The sequence below is a fragment of the Scyliorhinus torazame genome, chromosome 8 (assembly GCF_047496885.1).
Source record: "Scyliorhinus torazame isolate Kashiwa2021f chromosome 8, sScyTor2.1, whole genome shotgun sequence".
NCBI classification, from domain to species: domain Eukaryota; kingdom Metazoa; phylum Chordata; class Chondrichthyes; order Carcharhiniformes; family Scyliorhinidae; genus Scyliorhinus; species Scyliorhinus torazame.
Genome location: NC_092714.1, coordinates 264,627,938 through 264,647,133, shown reverse-complemented (window position 1 = coordinate 264,647,133; position 19,196 = coordinate 264,627,938). Strand labels below are relative to the sequence as shown.

Below are 19,196 nucleotides of genomic sequence, written 5' to 3'. Positions count from 1 at the left end.
GGACCCATGTTCGATCCCGGCCCTGGGTCATTGTCTGTGTGGAGTTTGCACATTCTCCCCGCATCTACGTGGGTTTCACCCCCACAAACCAAAGATGTGCAGGGTAGGTGGATTAGCCAAAGTTTGATTGCCCTTAATTAGATTAATGCATCCACTATTTTCAGAGCCACTGAACTACTCTGGGATGTAGATGATCAGGCCCTGGGGATATCACCTGCTCCTAGCTGCTCCAATTGAGTACTTGATCTTCCCTGACTCTCAGTGCCTCTGAAAATCAATTTTACTCCAATTCACCTCCGCAGCCTGCTAACGCCCAGAGTTCCTCCAACCAAGATCATTCCCGGTCAGCTTGCTTTACCATTGACAGGTACCGTCATGGAATGGGGACACCGCTGGCGGATCCAGCATTTATTGCCCATCCCTAATTTCAAGGCAGTTAAGAGTCAACCACATTGCTGTGGATCTGGAGTCACATGTAGGCCAGACCGGGTAAGGAAAGGACATGAAAGGACATTAGTGAACCAGATGGGTATTTTTATGATGACCGACATTAGACTATTAATTCCATATTTTTATTGAATTGAAATGTCACCATCTGCTGTGGTGGGATTCGAACCCGGGTCCCCAGAGCAGTACCATGGGTCTCTGGATTACTAATCCAGTGACAATACCACTAGGCCACAGAAGACTTCCATTATAAGCCTGCTTTCAACCCAACCATTTATTTCATTTTGGTTAAACATCACACTTTTTGCTATGTTGTACTTTGCTGAATTCTGTTAACAAGAAAGGCAGACTTTCATTTCTATACCACCTATCATGACCACTGGACTTCCCAAAGTGCTTTACAGCCAATGAAGTATGATTGGAATCTAATCAATGTTGTGATGAATAATGAAACCTGGTAAAGTTCTGGAGTGGGATATGAGCCCACAACCTTTTGATTCAGAACCCAGGGCGCTACCGACTACACAACAGCTAACACGTTTACCCTTATAATGTTATCAATATTAGATTATAACGTACCTGAAGGAGTTGAGTGGCGGCAGCCCTTTGCTCTGGATTTTTAACTAAACACTGCTTTACAAAATCTGTAAATTCATCCGTCCAGAGTTCTGGTTTCCGGAATGTTGGAGGTGGGTTCGTGGGAATCATGAAAATAGCCTGCAGAATAGAAAGAAAATGTATTCAGGTCAGGACACTTGCAAGTGACTGATTAAATATGCAAAGCTGATCTTGCTTGAATAAAAATGCTACTGTAAAAGATCTTAAAGGTCAGCTCTCTGATGCTGCATGCAGTCACCCGCTATTTTAGTGCCGTATTTATAATTCATAACATTAAGATAATTTCATGTCAATTGCAGCCCCAATGCTATGAAATTTATAGTGCAGATGCCTACAGCACCCGTGTTATGTTTGAACACAAGTAAATACTTGTACAACTTCAGAAAATAGTGTGAACCCATACCAGAGTGCCAAGTGCCATGTGTAGTGTAATGCCAGTATGGTGTGGAGCCATGCACTTTGTTTTAAAAAAAGGTTTAGGGTGGCACTCACGTAGCCCAAAACCATCAGGACAAAGCACCCCGCTTGATTGACACTCCATTCACCACCTTAAATATTCATTCCCTCCACCACCGGTGCACAGTGGCAGCAGTGTGCACTGTCCTCAAGATGAACTGCAGCAACTCACCAAGGCTCCTTCGACAAAATCTTTCAAACTCGTGTCCTCTACCATCTAGAAGGACAAGGGCAGCAGACGCATGGGATCACCACCACCTGCAAGTTCCCCTCCAAGCCACTCACCATCCTGACCTGGAAATATATCACCGTTCCTTCACTGTCACTGGATCAAAATTCTGGACCTCCCTCCCTAACTGCACGGTGGGTGTACCTACGCCACTGGGACAGCAGCGGTTCAATGTGGCATTTTGCCGCCACCTTCTCATGGGCAACTAGGCATGGGCAACAAATGTTGGCCTTGCCAGCATCACTCACATCCCAAGAACAAATTTTAAAAATTGAAGGGAAGAAAATGCTGGAGATATTCAAGGGGCAGTATGCCTCAGTAACAAGAAAATATTATGCTTCAAGCATTTAACTTTCATCAGGACTGAAGAATTAAAGCTGGGGGTACTTGTCTGAAATGTTGAGCTGCTCTCTGCTTATCCAAACAAAAAAGACAGACTTGCATTTCAATGGCACCTTTCACAACCTTTAGATGTCCCAAAGTAATTTACAACCAGTTAAGTGATTTTGTTAAATAAGAAATGTGGCAGCTGATTTCCACACAATAAGATCCCAGTGGAATAACGACCAGAACATTTTGTTTATGTTCAGGGATGAATATTTGCTTGCCAAGGCATGGTCTTCGGAATAGTGCCATGGGGCCATTGGCGTCCACCTTAGAGAGAGAAGATGGGGGCCCCAGTTAAAGTCTCAATCGAAAAACAGCAGCCCCAACGGTGCGGGGTGTCCCTCAGTAATGCACTACCACGGTGGCCTAGCTTTTTGTGTTCATGTCTCTGGAGTGGGACAGGAATGCACGACCTTTTAACTCCGAACTGGGAGCGCTGCAGACTGAGCCACGGCTGACACGTTAACAGATGATGAATGACCTGCGGTGTATTTTCAGCACCTTTCATTTCAGAATTCCAACTTTTACAGCTTCCCTTGTCATTGCAACGGTAACAGGAGCTCTCTCTGGGGCCTTACTGGCCCTCTTTTACCAACTTGAGTCTATCTAATGAGTTGAGGAAACAGATATTCACATTTGTGCTCTCTCCAAATATCAAAACTGTACCAGTGGAGTTGAGGCCAGGTTGCAGCATTGCTGACCATCTTTCCCACTTCACCGCCTCCATCGTCAGCTCAGTAGTGTAAACAAATCCAATCAGCCGTGGTCAAATTAAACAGTGGAGCGGTTAGAGAGCCAAACTTCCCAGGATGGGCTGGGAATGCTTCAGCCACGACAGCAGCTTACGCAGCTCTTAAACTTCAGTGTGAGTGAATGTTTTGCCACTACTTGCCCTCATCGGATGAATATCTGCATACGGTGGTTTTCCTTCTGCCATTTCTATTGCCGAAATCCCCAAGGACCAGATGTCCGCCACGCAGTTGTAACCAATTTCCTGGATTACTTCAGGCGCCATCCAGAACGGAGTTCCAATCACCGTGTTCCTCTTGGCCATTGTATCCTGAGTACAGACGGACAAGTTACCAATGGGAAAATAGTACCTCAGTTTTGCACACCCACCCATATACCCTAAATTTACTTCCCCTTTTCAAGTTCAATTTCCTTTTGAAAGTTAAATCTGCTTGCATTGCACTTTCAGGCAGTGCATTCCATATTATAGAACACACAGTCCATGCAGGACTGCTATAGGTGAGCGCACATTGCTTATGTTTTTGAAACAATGGATCCGTGAGAGAATAACATGTTCATTAATTTAAAGGATTGAATTTAACCTAGATTCCTATTAAATGCGCTAAGTCCAGAACTGGGGCCCAACAGTGTACATTTGGGGCTGTGATAGAGGCCAACAATTAGCTACAGTTCCCTGGTAAGAGAAGCAGACAGAAATCAGTGATAGTCTCGGTGTCCAACTGCTACTCAGTGAACCTTTGTTAGAAAGGGCAAGAGTGCGAGGGGGCAAGGGCAGATTCATAGAATCGCACAGAATTCACAGGACAGAAACAGGCCATTTGACCCAAATGCTCCACAAGTCTTTGTCCGTCTGGCCCTATCATTGTAACCATCTATTCCTTTCTCACTAATGTATTTATCGAGCTTTCCCTTAAATGCATCAATGTAACTATCCCTTGTGTAAGTAAGTTCCATATTGTCTCCTGAATTCTTTAGTGCCTACTTTCTATTTATGTCCCTCTAGTTTTGACTGTCCCACAAGTGAAGGTATCTTCTCCACATCTACCTTATCAAAAGCCTTCCCAACCTTGAAGGTCCCTTGGTGTTCTCTTTTCTGAGTTTTATTTTGGTCCCCAACTGAAAAGCAATCTGGTCTGATATCACCTTGTGGGCAAATGGAGAATATTGGCAGACAGCCCAAACAGCCCCATCAGGTAATAGATATTCAGAAAGTCAAACAGATTTACAATATTCACAGACTGCAAATTAACTCCATCGTTCAATGTAACCTGTTCATCGCCAACAAAGGAGTCTGGTAGACAGTGTCCATGCTGTCAGTTACTGGCATTGACCCAAGGGTCTGATTAAAAGATTGAGCATTGCGGTGTGTCGACTGGAGTTGAATTGAGCCACGTTTGCACAAACCACAGTTTAAACCTATCTTTGGTTGGGTGGAGAACATTTCCCAGGCTTTTTTATGGAAGAGCAGAAGCCACGGAGAAAGGGTTGATTCATGTCTAAAGTCATGGGTGAATGGCCCTCCTGTACACTCACATAGGAATGAAATGGTGGTCAATCTGCAACCTCTTCGTATACCCTTTCAAAGGACAATCACTTGGGTGAGGTACTGTACAACCATGCAACACTATATTCTGCAACCATATAATTGTATGAGCGTGTATGTTCAACAAAGTGCACAGTTCATCTAATTCGCTGACCACCATCCTTGTGGCTGCATGACAGAAAAATATAGGAACTGTTGACCGATTCCCCAAATCAATCTCTTATCAAATAATCTACGATACATCCATGTGAGGACCCCCCAGTGGTGGAGAACTTTGGGAATTAAAAGTGCAAAGTAATCTGCTCCTCCCAGTATGTTACATTCACAAGTCTTCTCTCCAATTACTCATGCATTACAACACTAACACCACATTGCCCTGAAGTGTCACCCCAAGGTTATGTTCTCAAGTCGGTTGTGGCACTTGAACCTCAACCTTCTAGGAAAACTGACAATATTAATGTTATGACCAGCACAGTAACAGCAGTAGGTTACTGAGATCTTTGAGCCAGTTTGACTATTCAATTGCATCATGGCTGATCTACACTTCATGCCAGTTACCCACCTTTCTCCATTTCCACTGACGCCCTTATCTAAAAATAGGAATTCGCCTCAGACTTAAAATTTTAGTTGACGTAGCCCCAACAAATTATTTGGGGAATGTGTTCCAAATTTCCATAACCCTTCTAAATGGACTAGCTCTAATTTTAAGATGGTGTCCCCTCATTCTTGATACCCCCACCAGAGGCTCTCTGCATCTGCCATATCAAATTCTTCCAACGTTTTAAATACCTTGATTAGATCACCATCAATCTTCTATATTCAAGGGAACACACATTTATGTGACTGCCCTCAATTTAAACCCCTGAGCTTCGCCAGCTCCGAGTTGGATCCAAAGTACCAAGATGTTTACACCTAAGTAGTTAGACATTAGTTTATAGACGCTTTACAAAACAATTCAGTTCATCCAATGTTTTATTTTACTGTGCTGTGCTAATGTTTCCAACCCACGCTCCTCAGCTGCTCAGGCCAATTGTCTCCCAATGCTCTAAAATAAATTACACATTCTTACCAGTCACCATCGTCAGGCCATTACGGCCCCATTACTAACTCGCACCATCTTGGAGATTAGCAGCACTAACTTTATCTGGGACCTTCCACTCAATCAATAAAGTACAGTCCCAGTGCACTTTTAGGCATGAAAGTAATCTTGGTTCTGGTCAGTTCATCTTTAATAGTTTGTCTTGGTAAACTTTTGTAATAGTCACTGTCCCAGTAAAATAGAAAAGAGGTTTCGAGATAGCAATAACTTCATCAGAAAAATCTTTCAGCTGTTGAGCTTCTTTTGTTACCTGATCTATACCAGGGCCCAGTTCCGAGATTACTTACAGTGAGCTGACCAGCAACTCCAAAGTCAGCCAGTTTGGCATGTCCCTCATTATTGAGCAAGATGTTTCCAGCCTTGATGTCCCTGTGGATTTTTCTCATGAAGTGTAGATATTCCAGCCCTTTCAGCGTTGAGTGTAAAATTGTGGCGATCTCGTCCTCTGTTAACTGAACAAAAGGCAAGACAAACTGGTTTACATCGCAGCCTTTTTCCTTTAAATACTTTTGGTGGATAATTTGTGGGTGCCTTGCACGTGTTAAGTGTCTGCTGTGGCTCGCTGGATGGCACTCTTGCCTCTGACTCCAGTCTGTCAGGAATGTGGGAAGTTAACGCGATCAATGGTGATCTTGAGGTGAAAACAAAATAACAGAAAACTAACAAAATCAGCAGGTGCTGAGGGGAATAATGAAATGCAATTTGCCCAGCAACAAGATTAGCAAGAGTCTAGATACATTGAGGTGCGGATGGCCATATGAGACACATTGTTTTGCAAAGAATAATGAGGTTATACGAATGATCAGCTCTAAAGGCAAGGAGTTTGAGTGAGGTAGACAGCAGAATCCAGAGGGGAATATCAAAGAGACCAATCAGTATAACCGCTGGTCCTCAATGGGGAAGGAGGCTAGTTCTCCCATCTAAACAGCCAGACAGGGCAATTCTGTATATGGACCAAGCCATGGAGGCCTGTTCCAGCTAACATTTAGAGCCACTGCATATTGCAGATATTCTCCTCTAAAGGATTGGATTTGTTTTTGGTCACCTGTACCGAGGTACAGTGAAATGTACTATTTTGCGTACAGTTCGGACAGATCATTCCAAACATGAAAAAAAATACTTACAGTAAACCTAAATACGCAATGTAAATACAGACACAGACATTGGGTGAAGCATAGAGGAGTGAAGTACTACTCAGTAGAGGAGATGTGTGAAAGACGCGTTTTGTGCTGCTGCTGAAACAGGAAAAGACATTTTCCCAGACTTGGTCACCTAAGCGGTATTGTGTGGTAACTATTAGCTGGATTTGACCTGTAGAGTTACTAAAATTGGATGTTGCTTGGGAAAAGGGGTTCTCAGTGAGTTCAGGGAATGGGGGTATATTTTGGGAACTTCAAATAACACAATGTGTTTAGTCATTCATATACTTAAATGTCATTGTGTATATTAGTATTATGTTGTGCTTTTTATTTTACTTTAAAAATTATTCTTTGTTAATTGTTTGCAGAACAACTGGACAGGTTCCTTTCTGGGGCTGTACACTGTTCTTCACATCATTCCAAACAAAAGCACACCATTAAGAAGCAGTGTTCCAAGCTATCCGCTGGGGTTCTGAGACTCTCGCAGGTAACATCAGCAGGGTTCATAGCAGCTGGGTGTTCAAGTTCCACTCCAGGGCTCGAGCACAAATCAAAGCTGAGACTCCTGCTCAGCACGGAGGGAGGTCTGCAGTCAGAGGCGCAACCCCTTGATGAGACATTAAACTGATGCACTGTCTGCCTTTTCAGGTGGGTGTAAATGATCCCATGTCACTACTTTGAAGAGCAGGATTGTTATCCTCAGTACCCTGGACAATATGTCTCCCTCAATCAATACCATAAAAAAATGACTTGGTCATTAATACATTGTTGCTTGTGGGAGCAGCAAGTTCGCTGCTGCATTTCCTACATCACAAGAGACTCCATTTCAAAATTACTTAATAATAATCGCTTGTCACAAGTAGGCTTCAATGAAGTTACTGTGAAAAGTCGCTACTTCATTGGCTATTGAGTATTTTGGAAAACACGATGGAAGTCATTCTAGAAATACAAGTAAATCCTTCTTTCAAAGCTTTTGACAAGGTTTGGCTTCTAAATAATTGCCATGACATTTCCCACTGCGAGATGCAGGCCTACCTGGCTTCCTCTCTGACTGTACCATCTGTGCCGCAGCAGATGCCTCATCTACTGAGTCTCCGTCATGGGTTTCCCCGTGACTCTGTCCTCTCTGCCAATCTGTTCTATAAGCACATATCCTTGCCAACCAAGGGAACAAAGAGCTTGCATTTATATAACAGGATGCTTTACGGCATCCAACACTGCACTTTTGTGCAGTCACTGTTCCAACGTAGGAAAAAAACCAATCTGTTTTGTTGCCACGATTCTAATTTGGTTCTAATCAGAGGGGCTGGTTTAGCACACTGGGCTAAATTGTTGGCTTTGAAAGCAGACCAAGGCAGGCCAGCAGCACGGTTCAATTCCCGTACCAGCCTCCCCGAACAGGTGCCGGAATGTGGCGACTAGGGCCTTTTCACATTAACTTTTTCATTTTACATTGTATATGTTGTGTTGCCCTATTATGTATTTTCTTTTATTCCCTTTTCTTCTCATGTACTTAATGATCTGTTGAGCTGCTCGCAGAAAAATACTTTTCACTGTATCTCGGTACACGTGACAATAAACAAATCCAATCCAATCGGCTATTATTAGTTTCCTTCAGAGCTCAGCAACTACAACCTCCAGTCCTCTCAGAACAATGGCTAAAAATTGACATCTTTATCCTTGAGCCCCCAAGTGGGGCATGGATATGAAAACCTGTTTCAAACACAATATTTCAAACAAATACATTTTCTATTTAACCAGCAGCAACAACCTTAAATAATTTCACCCTTACTCAAGCTTTATCTTACAATATTACCCTCAACATTCCTTCCCGCATCTCCATCATTTCTAAAACTGCCTTCAAGAAGTTATTGTGTCGGGACGGCGCGGTGGCACAGTGGTTAGCACCACTGCCTCACATCCTGACTTCGCTTTTCCTTCACTATCACTGGGTCAGAATCCTGGAACTCCTTTGTAAACAGCACTGTATGTGTCAGCACCACGGGGACTGCAGCAGTTTAAGGCAGCTCAACAACTCTTTTGCAAAGGAAATTAGGATGGGTAATAGATGCCGGCCTTGTCGGTGACATCCACATCCCACGGAATATCATCAATGCTGTGCAATCGAACGCTTTTCAAGTCAGACGTGCCCACTGCATTTTCCGTGGGGCTGGGATGTCGACATCTCCACTACTGTCCATGTTGATCAATCGGGCTGGGAGAAACAAATGGAGCCCTCGGTTTGCTCCTCAGATACATCGTAGCTCCGGACAGAACAGCAAGGGGGAAATAGACTGCAGTGCACATCCCAGCAATCAATCTGCTCAAGTGCAAATTGCGTTAAGACACGAGTGTGCCTGTTCGAGTGCGTCATTTCTCGGTCCCCTCATTTAATAACTACTGTATAACTTTTGTTTCAAAATTGCAGTACAAGGGAGCCAGCATGGCTTCAGTCAGGGGGTCTCTCCTGCATGGCTGGATTGGAGCGCAGGAAAGCATTTCTATAATTCTGCAACTTCTTCAACACTGAAATAAGAGAAACACTGGGTGCTATTCCATCCCACCAGCCCTCCCCCACAACCCACCTCGGAGCAATAACGGTAGAAAGGACAAACAGTCTTTATGACCTGAGAAATCATTTTAAATCAGGCATTTTGCAGCCTTTTGGACTGGAGTTCCCCAATTTCAGATTGCAACCTAATTTTGTCTCCTTTTCTTTGCATGTTATTTCCCCCATTATCTTGCTTTCAGTTGGGGCAGCACGGTGGCCCACTGATTAGCACTACTGCCTCATGGCGGCAAGGACCCAGGTTTGAGCCCGGCCCCGGGTCACTGTCTGTGTGGAATTTGCACATTCTCCCCGTGTCTGCGTGGGTCTCACCCCCACAACCCAAAGATGCGCAGGGTAGGTGGATTGGCCACGCTAAATTGACCCTTAAATGGAAAAAAAGAATTGGGTACTCTAAATTTATTGTTAAAAAGTCTTTGGTTTTAGTTATGTCTTCTGATCCACATAAATTAGAAATAATCACACTTTAGACGCAAAATGCTGCAGCTGCAAATGCATTTCTTTCAGTTGTCAATGTGGCTGGTAAGACTGATACATGTCACACTTGGCCATGACCGGTGTGGCACTAAAATATGGCACTCTGGAGTCCACATTACATTTAGTCCCTCCTTGTTGAGTTCTCTGCCCAAAGGCAGGCCTGGCCCACCACCCCATGCCCTCCGCCATGGACAGGGCAAAGAGCCAAGTCCCAACTCCACCCAAACTGGAATGAGGGTCGAAACATGTACTGCTGGCGCCAACCTGATCCATACCAGCCGTCCAGCCATCTGGGCCAAGAGGTCGAGTTGCTGTGACAACAAACACTTTTAAAGTTATAGCCTGGAGCGATGATAGTGATGGTAGAGGCTCCACTTTCTTTCCAGAAATCTTTCCCACTCTTATTGCCTGTAATTGGCGAATGTTGAAAGGATTGGCAAGTTGACACTCAACCTGTTTGGTCGCGTTACGAAACTTCCTTGGACATCAAGTCCTGGAGTGGAACTTGAACCTGCATCTCGTGGCTCAGAGGCAGGGACACTACCTACTGCTCCACAAGAACTCCTACTTAGTTCCTGGCTCTTTACAAATAATCAAATAATATAACCTGCTTTACGCACATCTCGTTTCTTTTCTTGACCCATCACCATTCCCTTTGGTCCTGGAAGACTTTTAATCAGTCTTCTGTCATTCAATCTCTTCCGTCTTCTACCCTATTCACAGATTTTTCTTTTACCCTTGTCCCACCTACCCGTCCTTAAAACCTATTATTGTTCCCGGTTGATAAAAGGACGTAGTCCTGAAACATTAACTATTTCTCTCTCTACAGATGCAGCCCAACTTTTCCAGCATTTTGTGTTTTTATTTCAGATTTCCAGCACCGGCAGTATCCTGCTTTACACTGACAGGCTCTATATGATGTTCTGAGATCACACTGGCACTTTTCAACACAACTTATTTTCCCCCAAATCATCAGAACTACCTTTCACAGGTATTCATTCGTACATTAGACATCACCAAAACCTAATTGCTGATTTATTTCAGCTTCTCTGCCACCTTTTACAAACTTGCCATCTTGCACTCTGGGCCTTGTGTTTTTTTGTTGTTGCAGGAAGTGGCTATTCAGCCCATTAAGTCCGCACCAACCCTCTGAAAGAACAGTGCCCAGCACCACGACCCTGCCCACCCCGCCCTAGCCCTGTAACCCAATCTGCACATCCCTCGACACTAAGGGCCAATTTAGCATGGCCAATCCACCAAAACTGTGCATCTTTGGACTGTAGGAGGAAACCCACGCAGATACAGGAGAACGTGCAAACTCCACACAGTCACCCAAGGCTGGAATCGAACCCGGATCCCTGGCGCTATGAGGCAGCGGTGCTAACCACTGTGTCACACAAAAATAAGAAAAAATTAACAGGTGGAAAGCAAATAAGAGTTTTCACTTTCATACTAACTTTCACTCTCCTATTCTCCTTAAGGCATGACTCATGCTAGTTATGGTTCTAAAGTTATGCTTCAGATGGTATACCTGTTTTGTGTTGAAAGAAGCACTCAATCAGCTGAGCGTGATTCTACCCTCAGCAGCTACAGTGTCTAGTGCCGCAGTTATTGATGCTCAACCAGCAATCCAGAGGACAAAAGCTCACATTCCAACATGATAAACCGATATCGATCAAACAGATAATTTGTGGACTGGCACATCTGGTTCACTCCTGTTGTGCGGCCGAGGGCATTTGCCACACCTACCCAGTCAGGCTTGCAATCAGCATGAATTCCACATTATGTGGTTGACTCCTTTGAAGCCTTGCACAAAAATAAATGTGGGACTGGTGCCTTTTCCGCATTTTAAAACAAGGTTGCATTTAGTGACGTGATGCAATATGTGCGGCGGCAACGACATGAAGTGCAAGGAGAGTAACTACCCGACACTTTACGTGGAATGTGCAATCTGATGCAGTCACCACTACGGACGCCTGCCAACTCGGAGGCTCTTCCATTACTTTTCAAAACAAATTACCAGGCGAGAAAGCACTCTTGTGCAGAGTCAGCTATGTTTAGTTCCATTGCATGTACAATTAACAAAGTGCGATTGCGCAATTTGGTGCAGTCAGGCTATGGACTGACAATACTGCATTGAAGCAAGGCCAAGTATAGAATTCAACAACATATTGCACTTCAACACAAACATTCGGGCTGGGCTTAGAGTGACATGACATGCACACATACCATCGGCCAGTCACTGGCGTCAGTATTCACTCTGCTTACAACATCTTTTCAGAACTGGAGAATCAGCTAATTTCTCCCCAAGACCAATATAGCACCCCAATAACATCCTTGTTGAAATCTGTTCATTCAACAGAGCCTTGAAGCATTGTATACCTCAGTTGTACGCTGCCTTCACCTAGTGAATCAAGCTCTAATTGAATGTAAATCAAGTCATTTTCCCGGTACAGCTGCTACCGGTCAGGGAACAAGTGGGGGAATAGATTGCTAGCCTTCTTCAAGACAAAAGGCGAGACGTGAGATTAAAGGGTAGGTATTTTAGAGTGGCAGAAGGTGAGAAGTGGTGTTCAATAACGATTGGTGCCGAGACCCTTGCGGTTCAGAATTAACATTAACGATTCAGACTTTGGAATCAAAAATGCAATTTCTAAATTTGCGGGTGACACCAAACATTGGTGGAGGTGGTGGTCGGTTAGAGAGTCAACATTGAAGGCAACCAGGGGTTTGACATTGTATTTGTTATTGCTGATTGTTTGTTGTGGTGGGTTTAAATTTGGTTGAAAATGTGAAAAAGAAAAAAGTATATATATTTTAAAAATAAAATAGAATATTGAAGACAAATTAAAGGATGGCATTAATAAACTTGTACAATGGACAAATAATTGGCAAATGAAGTTCAACACGGATAAATGTGTTGTACATTTTGGTAGGAGGAAATTACTTATTACTTGGAAGGTGCAATTCTAGGCAGGGCACACGAACAAAGGGATCTTGGAGTACACATGAATCAATCACTAATGTTGAGCCACAGGTTAGCAAGGCCATTAAAAGAAGCAAATCAAGAACCAGGCTTTATTTCTGGAGGAACAGAGGGAAACATAGGGAAGTTATGCTGAACCGGCATCGAAACTTGGTTAGACCACACACTAAGTGTGCAATTCTGGTTGTCGTATTATAAAGAAAAAGGACACACAAACACTGTAGAGGGTGCAGAGTGGATTTACAAGAATAGTAATAGAAATACGTGGGTATACGTATCAGGAAAGGGTCAACAGGTGGGTCTTCTTTCCCTCAAAAAAAAGGCAGCTTGACGGTCACTTAATAGAGGTCTTTGAAATTATTAAATGTTTTTATAGACTGGATACAGAGAGTGTGTGTTTCCTGTAGTGGGGTGTATAACAAGGTGCCACCGACATAAGATAGTTACCAAGAAATTCAATAAGGAATTCAGAAGAATCTTGTTCAGCTGAAGAATGGCGAGAATGTGGAACTCACTACACAGGAATTGGATGAAACAAATAGTACAGGTGCATTTACGGGGAAGCTAGTCAAGCAGATGAGGGAGAAGGGAATAGGAGGTAGCTGTGCTGGATGGGAGGAGGCTTGAACTGAGCATAAATGCCAGCATGGACTGCCGCATATCATAGAAACTAGGAGTAGGTCATTCTGCCATTCAAGCCTGCTCTGCCATTCTTGGCTGATCCTGTATCTCAGTCCTACTTTCTCTCCCATACCCTTTGATGCCATTAAAATCTAAAATATTATCTCTCTCTTTCTTGAATACATTGTGTTTTGGCTTCCACAGCCTCCTGTGGTAGAGAATCCCACCTCAGGAGTGGAGGATAGGTGTGGGCAGTATGCAGGAGGGTCGGCGACCCGTGTCCATATGTTCTGGGCTTGCCTGAAGCTGAGGCGGTTCTGGAAAGAGAAAGAGAAAAAGAGAGAAAGAGAAAAAGAGAAAAAGAGAAAAAGAGAGAGAGAGCTCAGAGTTCAGAGGTGTCGATATTTGAAGTGTCAGAGGATCCGGGATTGCGGGTGGGGAGAGAGACCGATGTTTTGGCCCTTGCCACCCTGATAGCCGGAGACGGATTCTGTTGCGCTGGCAGGACACGGAGCCGCGGACCGTCAGGGTGTGGGCAAGCGACGTGGCAGAATTTCTGCAGCTGGAAAAAATTCCACAGGATCGCTGCCCTTTGAGGGAAGAAATGTTTCCTCGTCTCAGTCCTAAGTGATCCACCCCGTATCCCGAGACTGTGTCCACTGGTTCTAGATTCCCCAACCCGGGAAAAACATCCTCCCTGCATCTAGTCTGTCCAGCCAGGTTAGAATTTTCTAAGTTTTAAGCAGATCTCCTCTCATCCTTCTAAATCCTAGTCAATACAAGCCCAGTCGAACCAATCTCTTTTCATACGACAGTCCTGCCAACCCCGGTATCAACCTAGTGAACTTCCACTGCACCCCCTTTATGGCAAGTATATACTGTCTTAAGGAGGCCGGTTTAGCTCAGTTGGCTGGACAGCTGGCTTGTGATGCAGAGCGAGACCAACAGTGTGGGTTCAATTCCTGTATCGGCTGAAGTTATTCTCAACCTTGCCTCAGATTCAATCACCACCAGCCAACTCTCCCCCTCAAAGGTGAAATGCAGCCTATGGTCATCTGGGACCATGGCAACTTCACTTTACTGGCCTTTGAGGTAGGAAGACCAAAACTACACATAATACTCCAGGTGTGGTCTCACCAAGACCCTGTATAACTGCAGTAAGACATCCCTACTTGGAACTCAAATCTTCTTGCAATGAATGTTAACATACCATTTGCCTTCCTAATTGCTTGTTGTACCTACCTCTCCACTTTCATTGAGTGGTGCACAAGGACACTGAGATCTCGTTGTACATCCACACTTCCCAGTAGATCACTATTTAAATAATACTCTTCTTTTCTGTTTTTCACACTGGGAAGTGTACAACTTCACATTTAGCCACTTTGTATTGCATCTGCCATGTGTTTGCCCACTCACTTAACTTGTCTAGATCACCCTTGCATCCTCCTCAACTCACAATTCCGCCCAGTTTTGGGTTGTCAGTAAACTTGGAAATGTTACATTTGGTGCCCTCATTCAGATGATTTATATATATTTTAAATAGCTGGGACCCAATCACTGATCCCTGTGGTACCCCACTAGTCACTGACTGCCGCTCAGAAAAATTTATTCCCACAGTTTCCTATATGTCAAATAATTCTCGATCCATGCCAATACATTACCCCCGATCCCATGTGTTTTAATTTTGCCCACTAAGGTCTTTTGAGGAACCTCATCAAAAACCTTCTGAAAGTCCAAATACACCACATCCACTGATTCTCCTATATCCATTTTACTAGTTACATCCTCAAAAAACTCCACTGATTTGTTAAGCATGATATACCTTCATAAAAGCAAATTACTCCGGATGCTGGAATCTGAAACCAAAAAGATGCTGGAAAATCTCAGCAGGTCTGCAAGGAGAGAAAAGAGCTAACGTTTCGAGTCCAGATGGCCCTTTGACAAAGCTAAAAGGCATAGAAATTGGGAGATATTTACACTGCAGGGTGAGGGAATGAAAGATGAGTCATAGCCACAGAAACCAAGGGGAAAGGGTGCTAGTGGCAGTCCCCAGAGAGTCCCCGACATCTTCATAAACCCTTGCTGGCTTTGTCCAATCCCGGTAATGCTTTCCAAATGTTCTGTTATCACGTCTTTTATAATAGACTTTAGTGTCTTCCCCACTATTGAAGTCAGGCAAACTGGTCTGTAATCATAGATCATAGAATTTACAGTGCAGTAATTATTCCCATTTTTTTCTCCCTCCCCTTTTAAATAGCGAGGTTACATTTGCTGCCCTCCAATCTGTAGGAACTGCTCCAGAGTGTATCAAACTTTGGAAGATGACCACCAATGCACCAATATTTCCAGGACCACGTCCTTTACCATTTTAGGAAGTAGATTATCAGACCCTGTGTTTAGTCAGCCTTTAACCCCCATTAATTTCCCCAGTACCATTTTCCTACTAACGCAGATTTCCTTCAATTTCACCCACTCACGGGCCGCTTTGTAGCCAACAGCCAATAGAGCAAAGTGAAGAGGGAGCCCACTGAGAGACCACAAGCACCAACGGAAAGGGAGAGGGAGGGTGGAGAAAGTAAGGAGGCACATACACTGATCATACCCTGTGATTAGGATTGATTTATCACTATGTAATATATGTGACACAATATGACCTTGCTATGTAAGATAATGAAAGATCAATAAACAGAACATTCTGGGCAGCACAGTGGTCAGCGTTTGGGTTTGGGGATTATTTCTAACGTTTGGCTTTTGTAAATTGTATTTGGTTTGCACAGATTTGTTTATTTTGTATTGTATAAAATGAATTTTTTTTTTTTTTTTAAATCAAAACTTTTCCCCCCAAAAAATTCCACCCTCTCACTAGACCCTTGGTTCCCGAACATTTCTGGGAAGTTATTTGTGCTAGTTTGTGAAGTCAAAACCAATTTAGATGTTCAATTCTGCCATTTCCTTATTCCTCATGATACGTTCGCTGGCTTCTATTTGTCTTTACTAATCTTTTTCCCTTCGCATTTACAGTCAGTTTCAACATTCCCTTCAATTTCACTCTCATACTCTATTTTCCCTCTCTTGATCAAATCTTTTTTCTGAGTTCGAAAAAGCTCCCAATCCTCAAGCTTGCAGCTTTTGGATTTAATATTTTCCCTCATTTCTTTTGCAAGCTATGGTTGAGCCACCTTCCCTCTTATTTTTGCACCAGACAGGAATGAATAATTGTTATCGTTCACGCACACGTTCTTTAAATATGAAAAATTGCCTATCCACCGTCAATTCCTTTAGTAAGATCTCCTAATCCATCATTGCCACTTGGCCTCATATCCTCTTAGTTCCCTTCATTTAGATTCAGGACCAGAGTTTCAGATTCGACTACTTCACTCTCCACCTCAATGAAGAATTCTATCACATTATGGTCGCTCTTCCCCAAGGGACTCCATGCACAAAATTCTTATTCCTTTCACATTACACAGCACTCAGTCTAGAATGTCCTGTTCTCTGGTTGGTTCCTCAACATATTGATCTAAAAAAAAAAAAATCATCACGTAAGCACTCCATGAATTCCTCCTCCACACACTATTGCTAGTTTGGTTTGTCCAATCTAAATGTAAATTCATAGAATCATAGAATTTACAGTGCTCAAGGAGGCTATTCGGCCCATCGAGTCTGCACCGGCTCTTTGAAAGAGCACGCTACCCAAGCCCACACCTCCACCCTATCCCCATAACCCAGTAACCCCACCCAACACGAAGGGCAATTTTGGACACTAAGGGCAATTTAGCGCGGCCAATCCACCTAACCTGCACACCTTTGGACTGTGGGAGGAAACCGGAGCACCCGCAGACTCCGCACAGACAGTGACCCAAGCCGGGAATCGAACCTGGGACCCTGGAGCTGTGAAGCAATTGTGCTAACCACTGTGCTACCGTGCTGCCCTTAAAGTCACCCATGATTAAAGTTGTATCCTTATTGCATACATCTCTTGATTTCTTGTTTACACCCCCTTACATCTCCACTACTGCTTCGGGCCCACAGACAACTCCAACATTTTCTGCCCCTTGGTGGTTCTCATCTCCACCAATACAGATTGCAAATTATGATTTTCCAAGCCACCATCCTTCCTCACTATTGCATCGATTTCCTCCTTCACTAAAATGCTACCCCACCTCCTTTCCCTTTTTGTCTGTCCTTCCTAAATAATGAATACCCCTGGACCTCCGGGTGCGGCGATGACCAGCTAAGTCGCACGTTTCGGCACCTCCCGACAAGACTGTGGGTTACACGCCAGGGTAAACACCACTACTTCGAGACGGCAGAAGAGGCGTGGACATTTATTGAAGAGGAGAAGTTGGACTAGATTGGAGAAAGAGTGTTTGAAATGAAGTAGTGAGGTGGTGGTAAGGGACTGTGACTCAGATGGGGGAAAATTTTCTTTCCCCTCGAAGGGGGGGACACGAAGAAATGTGGGCGCCGGTGGGGAAGGGGAGGGGGAAGGAGAGAGGGAGCTGCGCCATCAGGGGCGGGGCCGAGGGAAGCGCGGGCTTTGTTCCCGCGCTATGGAAATTGTGGCGGGAAAAGGGGGCGCAGGAAGGAGGGGGCCTCACATAATGGGAGGCTAAGGATAAACGGGGGAAGCCGAGGTCAGCCAGAGTTTGCTGACTTCCGGAAGCAATATGGGGGGAGCAATTAAGCTAGAGAGGAAAGAAGCTAAAGGCAGACGTGGTCATGCTTCAGGAGACGCACCTGAAACTGGCGGATCAGGTCAGATTAAGAAAAGGATGGGTGGGACAGGTATTCCACTCGGGCTTGGATGCGAAAAATAGAGGGGTGGCAATACTGGTGGGGAAACGGGTATTGTTTGAGGCGAAGACCATAGTGGCAGACAGTGGGGGTAGATACGTGATGGTGAGTGGCAGATTGCAAGGTGAGGCGGTGGTGCTGGTGAATGTATATGCCCCGAACTGGGATGAAGTGAACTTTATGAAGCGTATGTTGGGGCGCATCCCGGACCTAGAGATGGGAAAGTTGGTAATGGGGGGGGGGGACTTCAACACGGTGCTGGACCCAGGGCTGGACCGGTCCAGATCTAGGACCAGGAGGAGGCCGGCAGCGGCCAAGGTGCTTAAGGGCTTTATGGAGCAGATGGGAGGAGTGGATCCCTGGAGATTTACTAGGCCAAGGAGTAAAGAGTTTTCCTTCTTCTCCCATGTCCACAAAGTGTACTCCCGGATAGACTTCTTTGTCCTGGGAAGGACGCTGATCCCGAAGGTGGCAGGAACGGAGCATTCGGCTATAGCCAGTTCAGATCATGCCCCACATTGGGTAGATCTGGAAGTAGGTGAGGAAAAGGAACAGCGCCCACTCTGGAGATTAGATATGGGACTGTTGGCGGACGAGGGGGTATGTGTAAGGGTGAGAGGATGTATTGAAAGGTACCTAGAGATTAATGATGACGGAGAGGTCCAGGTGGGAGTGGTTTGGGAGGCGCTGAAGGCTGTGGTTAGAGGGGAGCTGATCTCCATAAGGGCCCATAAGGGAAACAAGAGGGTAAAGAAAGGGAGAGATTGTTGAGGGAGATTTTGAGGGTGGATAGGCAATATGCGGAGGCTCCAGATGAAGGGCTATACAGGGAAAGACGGAGATTGCACACGGACTTTGACTTGTTGACCACGGGTAAGGCGGAGGCACAATGGAGGAAGGCACAGGGAGTGCAGTATGAATATGGAGAGAAGGCGAGCCGGCTGCTGGCCCAACAACTTAGGAAGAGGGGGGCGGCGAGAGAGATCGGAGGGATTAGATACGAGGAGGGAAAGATGGAACGGGGAGCGGAGAGGGTGAACGGGGTGTTTAAGGTATTTTACGAGAGGCTATATAAGGC

At 44.7% G+C, this 19,196-nt stretch overlaps 1 protein-coding gene across 1 annotated transcript in view; it reads right to left on the bottom strand.

Moving 5' to 3' along the window:
* Positions 1-19,196, bottom strand: part of LOC140428610 (serine/threonine-protein kinase 3/4) — a 178,461-nt gene that overhangs the window by 109,053 nt on the left and 50,212 nt on the right. The window contains exons 5-7 of the mRNA XM_072515268.1: positions 5,817-5,981; positions 3,030-3,197; positions 1,027-1,164 (exon numbers count right to left, since the gene is read on the bottom strand). Of these exons, the coding sequence (XP_072371369.1) occupies positions 1,027-1,164; positions 3,030-3,197; positions 5,817-5,981 (471 nt within the window). The remainder of the gene's footprint in view (positions 1-1,026; positions 1,165-3,029; positions 3,198-5,816; positions 5,982-19,196) is intronic.